This window comes from Micropterus dolomieu, linkage group LG13, assembly GCF_021292245.1.
Source record: "Micropterus dolomieu isolate WLL.071019.BEF.003 ecotype Adirondacks linkage group LG13, ASM2129224v1, whole genome shotgun sequence".
Classification (NCBI taxonomy): Eukaryota; Metazoa; Chordata; class Actinopteri; order Centrarchiformes; family Centrarchidae; genus Micropterus; species Micropterus dolomieu.
Genome location: NC_060162.1, coordinates 9,117,455 through 9,138,722, shown reverse-complemented (window position 1 = coordinate 9,138,722; position 21,268 = coordinate 9,117,455). Strand labels below are relative to the sequence as shown.

Genomic DNA, 21,268 nt, shown 5'->3' with positions numbered 1-21,268 from the left:
AGCAATTACATCAGGGATTACAATAAACTATAAGTAATTTCAAACTGAAAGAATGATGAGCCACTTTAGATAATACATACTATCCTTCATCGAAGTAATAGGAAATAGCTCACTCTTAGCTCATTTATATATAACATTAAATTACTACTATTATTACAAATATTTTTTCCAAGCACTTAGTCTACATGGTTTGTTTTACCAAAATCAACAATTATACCATTATTTATATTCCTGTAAGAAAATGCTACATGCCTTTTATGTGAGAAAGACATTGTCTTCGTATGTCTGCTTCTAAAAAACCCACCACAGCCAATATTTTACGCCATTAATAACTTAAACAAACATGCCCCTCAGTATGTCAATGACTAGTAAAGCAGCCCCACCAACCATGGGTCAATGGCCAGGAGCAAATATCAATGTGATGATGGAAGCGTAGCTGGGTTGCATGGGAACAGACGACACAGTCAACCATGGCTAACAGAGCGTGGCTACACAATGCAGCCGATCTATAACACAGATCTATATGACAAAACACATACCAGATTCATAACTGCTTATTGAGATCAGGTTTGGTTGTCCATGTTAAGCCTGGGTGCAATCTGAAGACGAGATAGTGAACGTAGGACAGTCCCTTTCCTTGTAAGTGTTGGTGGCATTTGCTCTTAAATCTTACCACAGAGATGGCACAGTAGACAGAGTGGCTGATGATCAAGAATACAGATACAGGGAAACTCCTGCTCTGTGAATGAGACATCATTACCCTATGAGTCATAGGATCGGAAGAGATAAAAAAGAAAATAAGAAAAAGTAGCCACAGTCACTTTCTCACCGTTCTGGAAAGGTTAGAAAATGGGGGAAAATTACATTCAACATGCAAATGTGAGCTGATTGAACAAACAATCCTCACTCAACAGCGTTTCACGCATCTACAAAGTGAACTAAAACTAGAATTATCAGTGGGGATGACAATGTGTTGCATTAAACCATAATAAGCAACAAGCAGCGTGTAGAGGCACATAACAACAAAATCCAGCCTAATCTCTTGGTGACACACCTTGCATTCTTGAGTCTGTTTATATGTAATGGTGTTGTGTTCTTATTACCCAGGATAAAAGGCAGAAGTGGGACAACATGACACACATGCAAATATTTTCATCACATCTAGAGATGGAAATTTACACCAAAACAAACATTTTATTCATGCTGGTATTTATGAAATCAGCAACATTGCCCTGCAGTTCTGCTTTGACGCACGCTTGCACATTTTGTTTCTCTAGTTGGCAATCACATTTGGTGCAATACGTTTGTCACCAAGATCTGAGGTCACTTGCTTCAGTTTAAAAGGCCTACTAAAGTGAAGTATGCATTTTCATGAAGCTCTGAAACACATACAGCGATCCGACAATGCATGACCTGTCATCTAAATCATGTACAGCAATAAAACAGTGGCTTAAAGCCATGTTTTGCTAAAGTATTTTGCAAACACAAAGTCACACACTTATAATGTACTAGTGCCATGACAGAAAAATAGGCTTCGAGGAAGAACAGTGATGGGAAACAAAAGAAAAATGTTTTACAGTCATAACATAGCTTAAAATAAAGTACTATACTTGAACTCAAGGCTACTGAGGTTTGCACAGTTCCGTGATTACACAGCTTGTGTATGAGATGTGGTGGGTGATATATTGATATTGGGGGTAGTGCGTTAGTATGAAGCCTTGAAGTTGACTCTGAAAGTGAAGCTGTCTAAATGAAAGACTATCATTTTAACATTTGTAGCAGGAGGTTTGATGTCTCCTGAAGTTCGTGTTCATGAGCATTGTGCCTTTTGATCAAATACTCTATCATATACAGCATAGTCATTCTACACTGAAGCATTTTGTACTTTAAAAAAAACAAACAGTATATTATAGTATAACAGTATATTAATACTAGGCCTTGAATGTATTTTCAGTATGACAGTAATACAGAAGTCCTTCAATATTAAATTAGTTCTCAATAATATGAGGCAGTATATTCTGCTCTTGGTGTTCAGAGAGGAGACCATTCATTCCAGAAAACTCTTGTATATTGAATTAATTACAAGCTAACGGTGAGCTGTGTCAATACATAAATGTTATTTGCAAAGGAAGGGAGTGTGCATATGGTGGACAGGTTAACTAGTGATGCATCGGCAACAGAAATAAACAGTAAATCTTGGCAGGGACTTTCTGCACACACACAAAAGGGAAGCAGACTTTATCTGCTGTGGTTGTATTCAAAGCTCACAAAAGATAAGGTTTGTCTTTTCAACAGTTAATGTCAAGTATTACAGTATTAATCCAAAGTGAGTCATTTCATGAACTGCTGTGGTCAAGCAGTTAATTACTGAAGAGGAAATTTTGAATTTTCTCTGGAATGAAAAACACCTACTCAGATTGGTACATTTTCAATCCAGTATGACAGTTTGACTCACGAAGAGCTCTATATGGTGTCAAATGTATGCCACTAGCCTGGAAGGTGGTGTTTTGGAAGAGGGTGGGACAATTAGGCCTGTGTATTGTGTGGTAGCATAAACATTTACAAGTCTCAAACCCCAATGCCTCCTCTGTTTAACTATGAAGCCAACAAAACTCCTTCTTCCAAAGCACTCTCTGACCAGAGTCAGTAGCACCTTTTCTCGCATCTCTATGCCCCTCTGTGCCTTCCTACCACTGCTGCTGCTCTAACTGGTGGCTCATTCTTGCTGGTAGTTATCCCACACATTTCCTCATTTCTAGTTAGTGTTTGATGATAGTAAAAGAACACTGCAATTTATTAGGGATCCTGCATGTGGAGTACTGCATTATACCACACTGCACTTACTGTGTGGGCTGCGACTATCCTTTAAGTTATTGTGACTATTCAGATAATCCTCAAGCTCTGGCAGTAGCTGTAACTCTATTTGTATGATTTCAATACGGCTTGAGGTCTCATAGTGGGCACTGGGCGAGCTAATGGAACTAGTTATTGGGAGCACTTGGCACAGCAGTTCAGTCAGGTTGTGTTGAAAGCAATGGAGGGAGCCCTGAGGCCTGTAGGTCACTCAATTGTCCTATGTACAACAGACACACACATACAACACAATGCACACCCTCGTCCCCAGACAGAAACAACCGAGCACACAAAGAGTCCCTATAAACTATGCAACCTCAAGCAAAGGGTTGCAGAGGAGACGCCACAGGGCCTGGTTTTCAACAGCATCGACAACAAAATAATACAGTTCACAGCACACAAGTAGGGAAGCTTTCAATGCCCCAATTGTAAAATTAAAATAAAAACTAGAAAGCTGCACACACTGCTTGGCACAGTGACATAGGGACTGAGTAAAACAACAAAGTGAAATAGGAAAGGTCCAAAGGTGAACTTGTATCACAATAGTTATAGGCTATAAAGTCTAGTCAGAAAGACGCTGCACAAAGGGAAGAATAACTGGAATCACTCAATGTCTCTGAATAAAGCTCACATCCTCTACATGTTCAAATAGGCTAATTTACTGTATTTTGGATATAAATTAGTTTACCTTAAGAATTAGTATACACATCACTGGGATGATAATACCTCACTCGTGTTTACAGAGAGCAAGGGATGAGAGATAAAGAACCTCAAGTTTTTTAACCATTTGATAGGTATTGTCCTTTTATTGTTATCAAAGGAAATAGATTTAGATTAGAAACATCTGCTAGTTTCCAGCTTCTCAAATGGGATGATTCGCTGCTTTTCTTTGAGTTATGTGACAATAAACAGCATATCATAGTGTTTATTGGACAAACAAGCTATTTGATGAATAAACTGGGATTTCAGGAAGTATGGATGACTTGATTTGATTGATCAAATGAGAGAAAATAATCAGCAGATTCATCAATAATCAAAATAGTCATTAGCTGTAGCCTTAGTTGTTATAACGTGATTGTTGGTCATTTTGCTCAACCATGCTAGGATCCAGATCCAGCTCATGGGTCTTGATGTAGTGAGGCAACAGACAGTGTCACACACTGTTATATTGGAGGGCAGGGCAAGAACATGTGAGGTAGACTGGTTGAAAGCGGGAAATCACACAGCACACACACGCCATCCTGGGTACCCCTCCTGTTCCTTCCCCCCTGACGCCGAGGCCCCTGGCACGATTTCCTGTCCCTTGTCTCCATCATTGAGAGCCACTCCCTATTTTCTGGACAAAGTTCATGGTCCAAAGCAGCCTGGATTCAGAACCTCTGCCCCCCCCAAGGTGCTATGAGGCATGGCGTGCATACACATCCACACAGAAACTCACAGAAGACAAAGAAGTGCTCAAAGCAGCCTGATTCTTCAAAGTGACGTTCTGGCTACAGTGGTTTACTGCATTTTCTAGCATTGCATTTAAAGCTTGCTTTCTGAACGCTTTCTGAGTGTTTCGGAAGAGTGAGAGCAGATTGGCTGGCAGGCGGCAGGTTCACCTTGGGTGAAACCAATAGACTACAAAGCCACAAAGTGCTATAAATACCCAGCTTGTCAGTATCTGTAACATCAAGCAGCACCAGAACAGAGACACTGCGACAGCTAAAAACGCTGTGATCTACTGAGATGAATTCAGAGTTCTCAGTGAACGGCAGCTGTTTGGCAGAAGAGCACGAGGCAAACAGGCACTATAAAGCACTTGAAATAGGAGACTGATCCTACAAACAGCCACAAGAGAACCAATCGCTTTACAGCCCAAGAAGATGGAGACGGATACAGAGAGACAGAAGCATAAGCAATAGCGTTCTTGTGAGTAAATGGCCTCGAGCAGCGAGGAGTGGTACCACTCTCCTTGCGTTCGAGTGCTGCACAAAGCTGATCTTGTCAGTACAGAGGGCTACTTGTCATCCTCTTGACACTTTGCACACAAACAGTGTATTGGACAAGACTGACAGACAGATGCCAAATAAAACATCTCATCTTGCAGCTCAAATGCACTGTGGCAAACCAAACTCATTGCATTCGGAGTGGTTCACAGCTTCTTAAGAATTGTCTTGGATGACAGACGTGTCTGCCACAAAGAACAAGACTCGCCCTCGCACAGCCACTTATAATTAGGCAGTAGTTATTTAAACTATTTTAGTTATGAGAAATCCAACACACGCTAAAATAACTTTTCCTTTTACCATTTCTTTTTAAATTGCTTTTATTCGCATACACAAACAAAACAAAGAGCGTGTTTCTCTGTGCTGTTCTGTAATGTACATGTGTCATGATTATTCCAAAGTGCTTTCCGTTTCCCTATTTTGGGATGTAAAATTTGCATTTAAAATTCATTTCAAACTTCTGTGTAACTGTATTAATCTCTCTATATTTGTAGTAGTTGTCTATCACTTCTGAGCTGAGTCTATTGTAGTGTCATGTAATTAGCTCACATAAAAACAGCTTTGTGATTGTATGTTTCTTTTGTGGTTTCACATTTTCCCACATGAAACAGTGCGCTGGGGTAGAATTTAAAGAAGGGAGGAACTTGATTTGAGAGTTTAAAAGAAGGTGGGACACAAAGACCGCAACAGCTCTATTGTTGAGGATAAGGTCTTGATAATAAGTCGAAATCTCTTAAAGATGGAGTGCGGGGCCTTTTACACACAAATTGACATCAGGTACATTCCAGCCTTTGCCAAACAAGTTCACACTGTGCTGATTGAGCCTATAACTGGCAGGTAAATCTTCCTGTATTTGTATTATATTGGTAGAGTTTTTAATATCGATGTCTGTGGCGGCATTCACGCACTGGCACACCAGCAATGACTGGTTTGACAGTGGCAACCCAGAGCCATGTAGAGAGCTCTGTGATCTGCCACTGCAGCCAAAAGAAAAAATTCCACTCGAAACAACGTTTATTATTAAGAATTGTTTATTGTGTTTGTATGCGTTGATATGCTTTGGCAATGTTGTGTTGCATGCCAATTAAAAGGAAACTTAACGGAGAGGATGCAACTCCCCCTCTACATGGCTCCTGAGCAACTGTAGCAACAGAGTAGGCTAAAGCAACTAGGAGTATTGCGGAAAAACCTAAGAAGCATCCAAGAAAAGTTTCTAATTCTCCAGATAAAGAAACCTGGCTTCAGAAGAAGAAGTCAAAAAAAGAAAGCAGCTGATGGTGAGGACAAAAACCATTGGTGAAGCTTTTCCTCATTGGAGAACGCTGAGAGAAAAGAAGGGGCTGAGGATGGATGTCCTGTTACCTCTCAGACAGGTTGGTATGTGTAAAATATTTGGAGCAAGCTATTCTACTGAGGTAGCTGTAGGCCTACATCAGGAGTTGCAATTGTTTGTGTAGTTCTCTCACTTCCAGAAGGGAAGACAAAGGTTCCGCACTACAGGTTTAAGTTTATGTAATAGTAGTACTTTACACAAAACCTGCATATCATCTTCCAGTGATTTATTGATCAACTGATGTTCTGTCCTCTGGGTTTCCTGTGAATGCAGACACACTGCGTCAGACGTACTGACCTAAATTAGCTTTTTTAATCAAAGTCTGTGTTAAAACACACCAACAGTGATGCGTCTTTCACTAGCATAGGTGGAAAACATTAAGTCTTTGAAGAAAAGCATTGTGAAGCTGAGGTAAGTGTGATGTCATTTTCACATCTTTTGCGGTAGTGTTAACAGAATAACATAAGATGTTGCTGGAGATCATTCTCAGATTGTGGAAACAAGCTGTGGTTCCTACACTGAAGCAGTGGCTTGCAGAAATGACCCATACACTACTATGCTGGAAGATATCTTATATGCTTTAAAAACATAAAGGACTTTGCTGAAACTTGGTACCCCTTCCTCACTTTATTATAGAGAAACCTGCTACTATAAGCCACATTTACAGTGGATAGCTCTAACAGGTTTTGAGGGGAGAGGTGGTTTTCCTTTATTACTGTTATTGATTGGTCTAAAATACATTGTGATGCTTGTTATAATGCCCCATATGTGTTGCCTCACAATTATAGTATTGAAAATATTGAGACAAAAATGAAACAAAAAAAGAACAGCCTGAGCATGTGCTTGCTCAACTTGACTTTAAGGATTTCTGTTCCAAGATTTAAAAGCAAAATTCCCTTACTTTCAACTGGAATAGCAGATAAATGAAGAGCAGAGTCAAAATGTGTGCTGAATGAATATTTTTTTTTCCTCCCAAAGTTCATTGATTGCAGGAGCAAACTTACTTCACTCAAGCAAAGTATTTTACAATCTCTTTGGAAGTTCATAAATCCACAGTGTCGCAAGTTTTATTTCTATTTAATTAACATATTCTCTCATTCAAATAGTCTGAGGAGGAACCAAGAGGAGAAGTGGGTCAGAAAAGGCGGACGCACACTTAAACATAACGTCCACACACTCTGCCCGCAGGGCTTCAGGCGCGACCATACTCACTGACAGGATAAAAACTGTGCGTGTCTGCATGAAAGTATGCCATATACTGTTTGGGTATAAAAAGATTTCAAACCAATGATTCACAATCGCTGATGCACCCAGACAAGCGCACACGCATGCACACAAACACACGCCCACATCTGCCTTGACAACAGTGACTTGTTTTCAAGCAATGTCAACTTCTCTCTCCATTCCTGATTTAGACTGGTATCGGAAACTGGCAGCAACTGTGGGACATCCCCTTCATTGTATGCCAGCTCACTGACCCAGCCATGCCACCCTGGGGTCTCAATGATTTGACACACTCAACATGAGCACACAGACAGGCACGACTTGACATAAAACCCCTTTTCAGGGTCTCCACATTTTCCCTCAGCCATAGAGCTTGTTACTCTCAGTCACACCAAGGCCACTCACTATTTCTGACTCTCTCTCTGCTACTCACTTTACTTTGGGTGCTTAGAAAAATGGCATGCAGGCAGATATTTCCTTTCTTCATTCTTAGTGGTGGATATCACTTGATCTGGGATGTGTGCATGATAGTCAGCAAAGTGCATTAAATAACCATGAAATACAGTGGTGTTCTTCATTCAAATTGACATGCTATCACAGACTCTGTCTTCCTTTGGATAAAGTACAATGTCAATAAATGGCTCTGGCTGAAAATGGAAATATATGCATCTATTAAAAAAATATCTTAGCAAGCTGAAACATGAACTTGGTTTAAATCTCACTGCAAAACAAGAACTGAAAGAAAACTGCATAAGACACATGAGAAGTTTCAGTAGTGGTTCTCAGCCCTGCTAGTTTTTGTTCTAGCATGTAATCAAGGATTACTTAACACCTTTACCACAAAGTGCCTTTGGTTGATGCAATTAACTTGTTGCAGAATAAAAAGACAAACACTCATGCATGTCTAGGTCTTAGTCTTTTAGATTTATTTAAATGTATACTGTATCAGAATAAATACTGTGGAGATTTTAAAATTGGTTAAGTGATTCTTCAATCTGGAAAAAGAAATAAGAGACACAGGAGCAGGTGTAGTTAGTTAACACAATCTGCACTGAGATTGCATTGATTATCAGCAGCTTCTGCTTACAAGAGATTGGGAAATGGAATGGTCCACTTGATGATCCTTAATGTGGATCTTCACTGCAGTCAAGCCAACTGTGATATAACACTATTTACAGTCGTTCAAAACATCGGTAGCAACTCGGCTGTGGCTGAACTGTGATCTGTACCAACATGCAGTCTGTCTGTTAGAAACACATCACCCAGTCCCCAATGAGGGCCATCACAGCTACGGAGAATGGGCAGGCCAGGGTAGACATACAAGACATACCCACCCATACAAACTCTTACAGCCTGCTGAGCTGTAGTGCACAGATTTATTAGGCCGAGCGCACCACAGACTGTGTGTTTTCAAAACAAGGTATTATAGCACTCTGCACTGTGTAATTACACAATGATGGACTCAACTACCTTAATTATGGAGCCGCTATGTGCTACCGGCACACCAGGTTGGATCTGTTCTAACAACTTAGCAGGAGAAGCACAAACTCACTAGCGACATTAATAAAACACCGTTAACTCCAACATGTGGGTCAACAAACAGACTTTGCCACCATGGAGAAGCAAGGGCAGGCAGGTTGGATTTAAGATGCCAAGATTACAGCGTCACAGTGAACAACCCCAATTTGTTGTATTGTGTAACTGGATTAAGACCACAGCATCTACTCACGCTGGCAGATCCACCTCACCTGATCAACCAGGATTAGAGAAGCTACAGCTTTGGACTACAAACTCTGGAGGTGATACGGCCGAGAGGCAGCCTGTGATGGATGGCTGTGGCCCAGCGGAGCTGCCTCCTCGGGCTGGTTCCACCCAAGACTTCAGCGGAGCAAATGAGCACCTTGTATAAAGCCACACGACACAAAAAGCACAGAGAGGAATGTCTCCTGCATTTCAGTCTGCCAGCGAGCCTATTTTACATTAAAGCTCCAAAACGGGCGACAGCTGGCAACAGCACACACATCGCCCCCCTCACACACAAAATAACAATGCAATTATGCATTTACTTAACAAACAAACAAAAAACTGTTGAATAAATGCATAAAACTTCTGTAACCAGCCACTCCACTAACTGTGCAAGTCAAACAGAACTCTGTGCTTGAGAATAATTTTTAGCAGCGCATTGAGTCTGTGTTCTGGCCTGTTCATTTACATTTCAATGAATGCCTGTTTTTTGGACTTGTTTACATAGGCTATATCTAGTTTCTTCATTGTTATCATCATCATCATTTAAATACCCAAAATACAATGCAAAAGATTTAACCATTTTGGGGAAACTCACAGTCAACAGTTCCGTTTCTCCCGTGGTTGAACTCTGTTGACACTTTAGCAATGGACTAATGACAGCATTTATCCACCACCATGCATGCATCAGAGGAAGAACTGTGCATATTTGCGTGTGTTTACCTGTGTCCTCATCTAGATCCCCTTGTTGAGACGAATCTGTGTCCTCTGAGGAGGCCTGGCTCCTCAAGCTTATATTGCCCATCCAAGAGGCCCAAGTCCACACAGCTACACGTACAGGAGTGATACTGATGGTTATACTTGTTGTATACTGACTTGTTGGTCAGACTGGCATTTTCACAGCTATCACTCAATAGCTCTGCTGAGAGTTAGTCACAAACTAACCGGCCCTCATGATCATTCTCTCTTGAGTCAGCCATAACACGCAGCACTTCAGAGGAAAGAGCCACAAATAGCACTGAGAGAAGGCCATAGGAATGGAAAAACAATGTGCTTTTCCCCCCGAGTCGATTGTTTATTAAATAACTCTTCTTGTAAATGCCTTGTAAATAAGACTAGAATCACATAATCCTGGACGTCTGAGTTAAAGCCGTCTAAGCTGTCATCAGCGGTCCTGGAGAGGGTCTGGAAAGGAGATGTACTGAGCAATGAACACAATGAACTGCGCAAGGCCACCTGAGGGAATAAATGACCTGCTCTCTGGCATGTAGGCCAACACACAGCAGAGAAATCAAGTGAAGCATCATCTTAAGACAAACCCCTCTGAGACATAGGTCTCAAGAGCACAGATGGAAGTAGAGAGGATGGACACGAACTGTAAATGGAAGTCGTATTGAACTGCATATGAGATCTCCAAAAAATAATCTGAACTGCCTCGTTTAGCTCCTTGGAAGATGTTGAAGTACGGAGCAGCTTTGAAAAAAATTCATGTTACAAAGACCTGCTTGCTTTCAAAGGCATAGCCTTCCTTTGCTCATCGATAGCCCCGGTCCGGTCACTACCCAACAAGCAATCCATTTCTCTCTCTGATTCTCTCTGTGCAGATTCCCATCAATGCTCTACCTTTTCTCCACCCTTTTTCCTTTCTCTCTATACACTCCCTCTTTCTGCTTTCCCATACACAGCGCGCACACACACATAAACACACACAAAACTAATTACAACACAACTAAACCTATATGGGAACAGCAAGCCTCTCATTCTGTGGGAGAGGGAGGGTGAAATGCTTTCTGCCATCAAACCTCAAAATTGCAGCATGTCAAACCAAGACCCAGAGCTTGCTCTGTGAAACAGTGGGATCACTCATCGGCAATGTGCGTAAACCTAATCACCCGGGGAACCCTTTTGTAATCACGACTGCTTTAGCTCTTGCTCAGAGTTTTGGTGGCTAAGGCATGTGGGGATTGCTATTTCTGAACATCAGACAAGAAGATATTTCAGTCTGAAGCAACGCAGTAACCACTTAGCAAACATGAAGCCATCAAAATTACTTACACTTCAGTGTTAACTCTAAGAATGCTCGAGAGTCAACTTTTTGCATTTACAGCTAAACTCTGTCAAAGGCAAATATCTAGATACACACTCACACACTATGAACAGGGGGGTGGACAGCCTAAAATAAGTAACTGATGGATCAGTTCCGCTGTGGCTGGCTACTACCATTGACTGTCCAGCGAGAGGAGGCTACAGGCTAATTATAAAACACTGTGCAACTCCCACATTTTGTTACCAACACTGACATGCCAAACTGTTGTGTCACAATCACAGTCTGTGTCAGGGAATAGAAAGTTCATTTCAGTACAAATATAGCTTCAATTAAGGCGTGTTTCTTTTAGTCATGAAGTTGTATATTTACTTGCATTTTGTGCTGTCAGACGGAAATACAAAAACAACTTCTTTGATGGAATTGTAACTGTTAACAGCATAAATATTCAATTAAGTGGCAAACGTGCAAAATATCCACGCATAAGCACAAACACATGGTTTTATAAATAAAACATAACTCACAGCGCAGTACTTTTTCAACACAGCATGGACAAAAGGACCAGATTTTTTTGGGCTTGAAACGCACAGTATGTCATTTCTGCCGCTGGGGATTTCTCAGATCAGAACAATAACAAAATATGTAGTTTAATGACATTGTGAAGTAGTGTGGAATCATGGGAACTGTTGTCTTCACCACCAGTCCCTTCACTACAGTCAGCGCTTCCCTGTTAGATTCAGTGTTCATCGCTCAGACGGTTTTGACTGGGAGCCAAATTATCCGCATCCAAAACAAATGGTCCAGGTGATAAAAACAGGTAATTTTTTAAATCAGTGATTCTCTGACGCTGTTCAGCAAACAAAGGATGTCCCAGAGGGGCTACGAGCCCCCAACACTGGATCGTAAATTTATGACAGCTTCTGGCAGACAACCATAAGGGGATATGACTCTACTGACAGGCGACCAAATGAAAAGCACCCGTTACCTTGACTAAAATTAGAGATTTCTCTGGCTTGTTGGAAACATTCGGGATAATTTAAGTACAGAGTAGTAATTTTTTGACATTTTAATGCAGAAAAGTTACATATTATATCTTTAAAGCATCTACTTATCTTCAGAAAAAAACTAATTTCATGGTCTGTAAAAGGAACACAGTGCACACATATTTTGGCAACAAGGAGCAACTGTAATTGTTGGGTGGATTTAAGTTGGAGTCAAGCCATTCAATTTTAGAATTATTCATGTGAATGAAAACTTCATGCACTGGATGACAGCAGATGTGCATCTCTACAGGGATGTTTAACATGAAAAGTGGATGCAGGATTTATTCTGCAACATGAAGCTGAAGGTGTTTGCTTTACTTAAAGCCTGTTTGAAAGGTGTTGCATTAAATGTATCAGTGCCAACTACAACAACTGCAACTGTGGAATCATTCCAGGGCGTCTGATTAGGTCATTAAAAGCACAACAATACACGTAAACATTCAATGAGCAATTAATTACTAATTTCAGAAAGTGGTCACAAAGAGAGTCGCAGTACAGCATAGTGGAATGGCTAAACTATGTCTCTACAGCGAAATATGAACAGTAAGTGTTTCTTATTTCATAAACAATAAGCACACCCAAATAATTTTTAGCACTCATCATTATCTGGTTTTGTTCTGGTGAGAAAAACAAAAATATACCAATTCTGAGTAAAAGTTTGACGCACAGAGGAAGGGAGATGTGGTGGAGGTTTGAGTACCTATATGCTTTTCATTTTACAATCCAATTACCCTGACAGCCCCCTTTCCTGAGTCAATTTAAACAAGTCCAACACCAAATGTGAACTCACAAATAAAAAACCTAACACTCCCACACTCCACCCAGTTCATTTTCTGCCAGTTAAGCAGTGAGATCAGTTTAGCTGTCTGCTGCTGTTGGCTTTCAGGCAACACACCATCACAGAATAGTGAATCTGCCTGAGCGATGAAGTCATGTGGGTGTGTACACAGAAAATGGGGGTTCACTGTTGAAACAGACACAAGAACCACCTACATGGTTCCCTAGGAGGTGACAACCTCCTAACTAAGCCCCACACAGGTGGGTGGAGAGGCAACTCCAAACAGGTAACAGTGTGTCAGTGTTTACCGCCCCCCTAAAGAGATGACAAGTCAGTGACAGAGAGGACACAGTATCTATGGTGTTTAGGGAGTTTGTTGATGCAGCTAGTGACTCTGGAAGAAATGCTGGCCATACGTCTTGTGCTGGAGCCTTGTTTCCATGTGTGCATTCATTGATAGTCCTACTCGGTTGCTGTGCTATGGTAACCATTTGCATGGTACCTCTTGGCCGCATCATATCACTATTTAAACCTTACCCCATGACTACATCCATGTACAGGAATCCTTACTTATAGGGGTGAACGTTATTTTGCTTTCTCCAAATCTTTTCCCTTTTAATTTGCTTCTCGAGGAGTGAATTAAGCTCCTTCTGTCGAGGTCTAAAACGGGTCCCCTTTCGGCAGTCTCCACAGCCTAAGCCCACATAGACACCAGCTATTTCCCCCAATCCTTACACACATGCTAGCGCTCTCTCTCTCTGAGGAAAAGGCTTAACAGGCTGGCACTGAAGCTACGCCTGCTGCACAGTTTTTCAGTACTACCAGCCTTGCCCCCCTCTTTCAATTTCAGTGGCATCCAGTATAGTGTGCCCTCTGGGGACATATTTGGAATCGATGGGTACATGCGGAAGGGAGCAGAGACAGCAGACCATCAAGTGACCCGGTAAACACAACCAGGAGTCCTAGGGAAGCGGGTCAACAAGAGAGCAGTGATGGATTGGGCTCATAGTGACTATTATCCAAATACACTGCAGCCTGCATTTCCTTTTAATTTATCAGTGAGCCAGAGTCGACACAAACGACACTGCCTCTGAGTTTTCAGTAATCTGTGACCATATGTAGTCATCTGTCTGCAAGACATGCAATGAATCGGAAACTTTTACGCTATGAAGAATGACTGGAGCTGGTGGTGGCTGACACCCCCTCCCCGCCTACTACTGAGCGCTGTGTGCGCCCATGCGCTGCAGGCACCAGCGGGCAGGAGTGTATGTGGAGCGGAGCAGGCAGACAGCTGGTGGAGTGGGATGCAAGTGTAGCTGGCGGGTATAAAGTTTCCTTCCAAAGGCATACCCGAGACCACCCTGTTTCATCTCATACTTAAGTGTTTATTTGCCTCTAAAAGCGGCATCCACACACGAGCGGCTAGTTAGACACAAAGAAGGAGAACGCAACGACAAATGCCACGTGCACAATGCTGAAACCAACACAACACAAATACACACGACAGGCTTTGGGCGTGAACGCGTTACAAACTCCTGTGTACTAGGTAACTAACGTAGCTAGCGTTAGCTACTGAAAAGCTAACCTTTAGCTGCTGGTGGCTACCGTTACAAACACATCTTAAAATGTTAACTACCCATCTATGAGGCAGAAAGTCAATTTCAAAACACCACCACTCATGTATTTAATTGTCTTCTTAAAATGTTTCTTCCCGGGTGAAAAGCAGAAATTCGTTGTTGGATGTTAGCGATGCTCTCAAACAATCAAACCCTGGTTTTATTTACGAGCTGAGAGCGGACGGTGAAACGCCGGTGAAGTAACGTCAAAGCTATGGAGTGATAGCACATTTAAATTGTATTCTCTATTAAGCTAGCTAGCTGACGACATCCATCCGGCTGAATTGCTGGGAGTAGTAACTCAACAACGTTAATCATTTACTGGCCAGTTAACCAGCTAGTCACCTCTAAGTTAACGTTGGTCGGTATGAGGTTGAAACGGTAACCTTTACAGAAAAGCCGTTTGGTCCAGCGAGTATCATTGGCCGCTAGCTGATGCTTTATTTTAACTGGATAGCCGAGAAGAACAATCCGTAAGGCCCAATTAAACCACCATTTACACTGAATATGTTCTTCCAACGTTAATCGGAGCCTCATTTAGCGTTTGTATTCCTCCATGGACCCTACATTTCACCCATCCGTGCCCCGTCAGAGGAATACCGTTATACAGTATCCCGAAAGTGGAGCAGTGTGGTCGGGTACAGCCGGGAAGGACTTACCTTGCTTGCTCTCTATTTTTCCCGACATTTTCGTAGCCAGCAGCTGTGATCCCACTCGCAGTTCAACAAAACGTTAGCTACAGACGAGCCTCGCCGTGTGTCTACTCCGATTATTCCCTCATTTTCGATACACTGTTGTGTCCATGAGATGATTCCGCCGGGGTCAATATCATATATTTATAGGCTACACACATTGGTACGGTCAAAAACTGTCTCAGTCCGTCTCCGGGTAATTTTCACTGGATATACACACACCACCCCACACCACACACACGTTAATGTCTTGAACCTAGACTCGGGCAGAGAGCGCTCATCCAGTAGAACAGCGCCCCCTTGCGTGAGGAATTAGCCACATCAATCTGTCAACAAGAGGATGGGCGTGTTTCAATTTCAATTCAAGTTAGTAACAAACCAGTGTTTGTCTGTTTCCAGGGCTAGATACAAGTGCAACATGAAGATTCACCGAGAGGAGGCAAGTGTTGCATATGGAGTCATAAACTAACATAAATGCATGCATACAACGGCACTCTGGAAATTCACCAATCATTAGATTTGAGAAATTTGTGGGTCCCATACACACAGTGGTGGAGGAGGAACTCAGATAGCCTAATTTACTTAAGTTAAATAGCAATACCACAGTGTGGGGAAAAATCTGTTACAAATAAAAATCCTGCATTCAAAAGTTTTATATTATATTATAAATATACCCATTATGCAGAATGAACCATTTCAGAATCATGTATCACATTATTATGTTGGAGTTAGTGATGTATGAATGTATACGGCACTTTAATTTTGCAACTGGAAAAAAAATTGAGCTACTTTTAAGTACTTTATGTTAATTTATCTGCCTATCTAGCTGTTAACATGGATGCAAATGCATACACTGATGCAAAGAAAGCACCTCAAAGTATTTTGCATACTGTCATTTGATAAATACATAGATGGAAAGAAAACAAGAAGCCACTGTAGGACAGCTTGAATGGGAGGCTTTATCTTTTTTCACCTTCTTGTATGTACATAATAGCTTTGTTCAGCATTGTTGTCCTTGTTTTAGCTGTATGTCTATTTCTGTGTAAGTACAAAGAGATCAACTAGAGTCAAATCCCTTGTATGTGAAAACATACATGGTTTAATAAAGCTGATTCCTGATAATGATTTCAGGATCAGTGACGGAATACGTTTAACGGAGAAGGAGGGGGAAAATACCTCTACAACAATCGGGGTCCTCTATCTTTGGCGCTTCGGTAAACATATAATTGAAGGATTTTTCAAGTGTGCTTTTCATGGTGGAATTAGGATGGACGGCCAGAGGTATCAATAAGGGGGTTAATGATTTAATGCATGTTTTTTCCACTCTCTTGAAAGAACACATACTGATCTAAATGAGACTACCTGATTAAATAGGGGACTAATTCAAACAGACGACAGAGTGTTGGATCACAACATTAGGTCAAGACTCTGTCGGATTCACACTGTAAGCATTCTGTCTTCCAAGCCCTGTGTATTTCACCAAACTGTGGGTACTCATGTCGATCAATATATATCCATTAGCACATTTAGCGGACGTGAGGACATTAGTCATGAGTTTTTTTCCCTCATATTGCCATATGTTTGTTCAGGTAAAGGTACTCTTGGTGTCAATATTCAAATTTAAAAACTTTTTGCACATACCAAGTTAGACTGTCTTTCCTCAGAAAATGCCCTGGAAGACTGTGCAGCTTCTTCCCAGCAATGTAATTGCTCCACTACATCATCTTGATAATAATATTGTTCTCTCTCCAGTGCCTTCCACAGGTTAGCTTCAAGGCTGGTCTACTTTTGTGCACATGCATTTCTCTGTTAGGTCATGTTAAGGTTAATTCATTGCTTACACTGATAAGACAGCATGAGCCTTTCAGACATTTCAGATCTTCATCTTCAGCACGTGCAGGGTTTCCCTCAGGAAATTGTTTAGCCAAGGTGGTAAGATCTTGTATCACGTCTTTTCTTATAATTAGTTTAGTTAGTAGATGACGGCCTGAACAATAGCCAAACTGAATATGTTATCCCCTCTTTGAAATAGCACCTCTGCACTTTTTCACATATGTTATATTGTAACATAAATGTTTATTTTATAAAAGTGTTTAAATTTTTATGATGTTAGCGGAAGTGGTCTTTGTTTCAGGTAGGGTGGCCCCCCTCTGCTATAAAACACTGCTGGAAACCTTCATGTGTATCTTATGCATCATCACTGATCATATTAGCAAGGGCAGAAGAACTCTGTGTATATTCTTTAAAATTTTTCCTAATCTAATCTTAACCTATCCACTGAAACAGCTCAGAAGTAAATAGTTAAATACATCTGCAATCTGTTTGTGCCTGCAGAATTACTTTAGGTGTGAAGCCATCCCATTTTGTAACTAAGTGGTTAATTTTTTTGTTTAGTTTGACTTTTTATATGAATTTCAAGCTATGTACAGCTTAAATGGAAGTACAGAGCCCCCTGGTGGGCATGCAGAAACCTTGACCATGGGATGGGGTACCATTTATACAACTTGTTCTTGTGACAGGGAAGGGTGGGGGATGACTCCTGATATAACCCTGATTTTAGTAAACAGCTGACTATGGATTTTGCCTATTTAGTGCTGTACAATATCTCAGCCATTAAGGAGCAACCATCAGGATTATGTCTCTGGAATATCAAGACGAAGCAAGCACGCCCTGTCATCTTTTTATGAATAATTGATCTGACTAAAATGATCTAGATTCTCTGAGTGATCTGGGTCAGCTTGTATGCTTGCGATGCACTCGTGAAAGCAGAGGCATGCATTCAAATACTGACATGAGCTCATTACATATTGTTAGAGGCTTCTTCCAAGCCATTGTGCAGCTTACCTCATCATCAACTGCTTTTAATCAGTTATCAAACTGAGGCTTTGAGAGTTAAGGGTTCATATTTACACTGGCTGTCATTATGCCTGCACCCTCTTGCTTGCACAGCAGAAACCACACCCATATAACAAGTGCTTTCTGTATGCGTGTGTGCACTTGTGAGAATGTGTGGGCGTGTGTGGTGGAGGGGAAGGAGTGGAATACCTTCCCCGAGGCCATGATAAAGTCACACAGGGAAAACAATAAACTCCTAAGCAGTGGCAGACTTGTCAGGACAGGATAGGCCTCACGGCGCAATCCGAGTACGACTGTTTTGTGTGTCTTAGCTTTCCTTGACAGGCTACATTCAGTCTATCAGTAGTGCAATATGAATCAGTCTAGCAGTTGTCTAATCAAAGTAAGGCTTCACGAGGCGAACATCTCAGTCATTAAAGATAATGGACTGTTACCTGTCACAAGGAAGTGGGATGTAAAATATACACAGTCATGATGACAGGTTTTGTTCTAGTAGATGTCTGCCACATGTGACAGCATTCAGTTTGGCCGATGATTGACATCCAGTTGTCATGTCAAGTTTAATTTTTCTCATTCAGGTCACACGGGTATCATGGTCATGCCATGTAGCTCTTTGCTGCTATCTATTGGCTACATAGCACAGTGCAAACCAAACACTGCCATTATACTGTGTGCCACAGAGTGGTGCTGATGAACTGCTGATCATTTTTGTGTCCTGGAGCTCAGCTCTATGCACCCTGCAGAGGTTTATTTGTTGCAATGTTTGGGCAGGCAGAGGGAGTGCTGATGAGATGTAATTTGAGAGGGATTAGTTTAATATAAAAGAATCTGGCATTACAGTGATGAAATAGCTGTTTTCTTGATGAGATTCACAAAAACACTAAAGCTGAGATGATGGCAGGAATTTAGATTAGACTATGACCAGGCCTACAAGGAAAGTCAATAACAAACAAACAAAATCCTTAAGTGATTAATAAGTTGTCATATACTTTATAATAACTTCACGCAGCTGCTTAAGTGATAACTATTCTAAATTCAAACAGATTAAGGAAACAGGCATCAATCAATCAAACCAAGCTCAAGTACTCACGATCGAAATGTTTAATGAACGTGGGAAGATTCACACTTGTTCACACTGGGATGTTTCACACTGGGCTTAGTATCTGATCGGGTCTGCTGTGGGCTGGTTACGGTTCACGGTAGACAGGGCAAAGAAAAGAGAAGCAAGACAGTTTTGTTAGCCGAGAGTTGTCAGTGGGAGCTGAGAGAAGAACAGTGTTTGATCTCTGCGGTGGTGGGCGTGTGATGCAGAGCTCAAACACAGTTTAAGGCTCTGTTAACCTTGGCCAACGGTCAGGCCCCTCCGTCTGTCTCACATCTGAGAGTTGGGGAGAGAGGGAGCGGATCAGTGACGGAATACATTTAACGGAGAAGGAGGGGGAAAATACCTCCACAACAATCGGGGTCCTCTATCTTTGGCCCTTTGGTAAACATATAATTGAAGGATTTTTCAAGTGTGCTTTTCATGGTGGAATTAGGATGGACGGCCAGAGGTATCAATAAGGGGGTTAGACATAATTCAGTTGAGAGCCATTGGACGAAGAGGACAAGATGTCTAGGTCATAACCTACTCAATACTGCATGAGAATAGAGCACTCTGTCACTGCCACAAGCAAGCACATGGAGACACATTTTGACAAGGTCGGGAAAATTGGATGGGAGGGTGTTGTTGGTAGGAAGTATGGAAAAATAAGCAGAGCTGCATGCTCTTTCTAATACCCCCATAAAATAAAGAGTGCATTTCAACACAAATCTTAAACATATAAACCAACCACAAGTTTCCTCACAGTGTCAAAGGTATATTACAGAAAAATGTGTATAGGACAGGGCACACATACTGTAACTTTGTGCACACATTTGTGGATGCATACACACTAACACGTAGGAATTATTTATGTGCTGAGACAGGCATTGTTGTGCTGCTCTTTGGAGAGCTACAGGGCGGCAGCCGTGGCTTTTGGAAAGCACAGCTGCTTGCCTTTCAAGATCGCTCTGTCCTATCACCATGACAGTGAAGGTCTCACTCCCTAAACTCTCACCTCTCTCTTTAGCTTTCTCCCTCCTCTCTATTTCAAACGGCAGGGTCAACCGGCCTTTGTGGTGGGACCCTCCGCTCCACTGTGCCGGTCCTTCCAGCATTCCTGATTGACATTTAACTCAGAGGCCAGGGTAAAGAGGGCCAAAGAGCATGAAATGAGACTGGCCGCAGGGGTGCACAGTGAGATTTGACCACTCCCTATCTCACACCTCCACTTCCATTAGCCACTGGAGCCCCTGGGGTCTGCAGGCGCCCTCAGCCAGAGAGGTGAGCTCACGGCTCTCGGTGTAAAAGCATAAAGACCACGAGAGCCTATAGGCCAGCCCTGTGATGTAGTGACACAGAGGACAATTACACTTTTTTAGATTCATTTTAGCAGTAAGCATCAGCTTCCTTTCCACCTGCTACTTTCCACTTTAGAGGGCTAAATGTCAGTGTTCATCCTTTCCTTTATTCTGCCCAGCAGGTCTGAGGCATTTCATTTGTGTGTGAGTGTACTGCTTTGGTGACACTAAACATTTTTTTTCTATTGCACACATCTTGTCTAATATTACTCTTGTGTTTATCCTTCTTTAGGCACTTCCCTGTATGTGCTTCATGCTTAAGAGTTAGTGTTTTAGTAACATTTAAATTTTTATCACACACATTTTTTTTTTTTGTGTCTTTTAAATCCCACTCTATAAAATCTGCCCTCTGGGTGACTGCCTCTTCACACAACTCATCGCAATAATTCAGTGTGTAATATTGGTCAGTTGTACTGGTAGGTGTTATCAGTGGATATGGCAGTTGACCAGGATGCATCACTGTCTATTCACACTAGTCCAGCCCAGCTTTGACAAGAGCATATTATTTAGAACTAGGTTTGGAGTGAGACAGTCTGGTCCGTGGGTGTCACACTGAAGTTCATGCCAGCTCCTAGGTGAGGGGGTTACTGGCCTGTAAAGTCCTGCAACATGGCTTGGCTGCCTAGCCATCCAACTTACCATCCACGCAAGGGCCA

General features: G+C 41.7%; 1 protein-coding gene across 4 annotated transcripts in view; it reads right to left on the bottom strand.

Moving 5' to 3' along the window:
- Window positions 1–15,603, bottom strand: part of rapgef1b (Rap guanine nucleotide exchange factor (GEF) 1b) — a 45,478-nt gene extending 29,875 nt beyond the window's left edge. For 2 of the 4 annotated variants that reach the window (XM_046066152.1, XM_046066154.1), the window contains exon 1: window positions 15,282–15,600. In XM_046066152.1, coding sequence (XP_045922108.1) covers window positions 15,282–15,309 — 28 coding nt within the window. In that variant the 5' untranslated portion in view covers window positions 15,310–15,600. Of the gene's footprint in view, window positions 1–15,281 lie in introns of all 4 variants that reach the window. The other 2 variants (XM_046066156.1, XM_046066155.1) reach the window with 2 other exon arrangements.
- Between the last annotated feature and the right edge of the window lie 5,665 nt (window positions 15,604–21,268).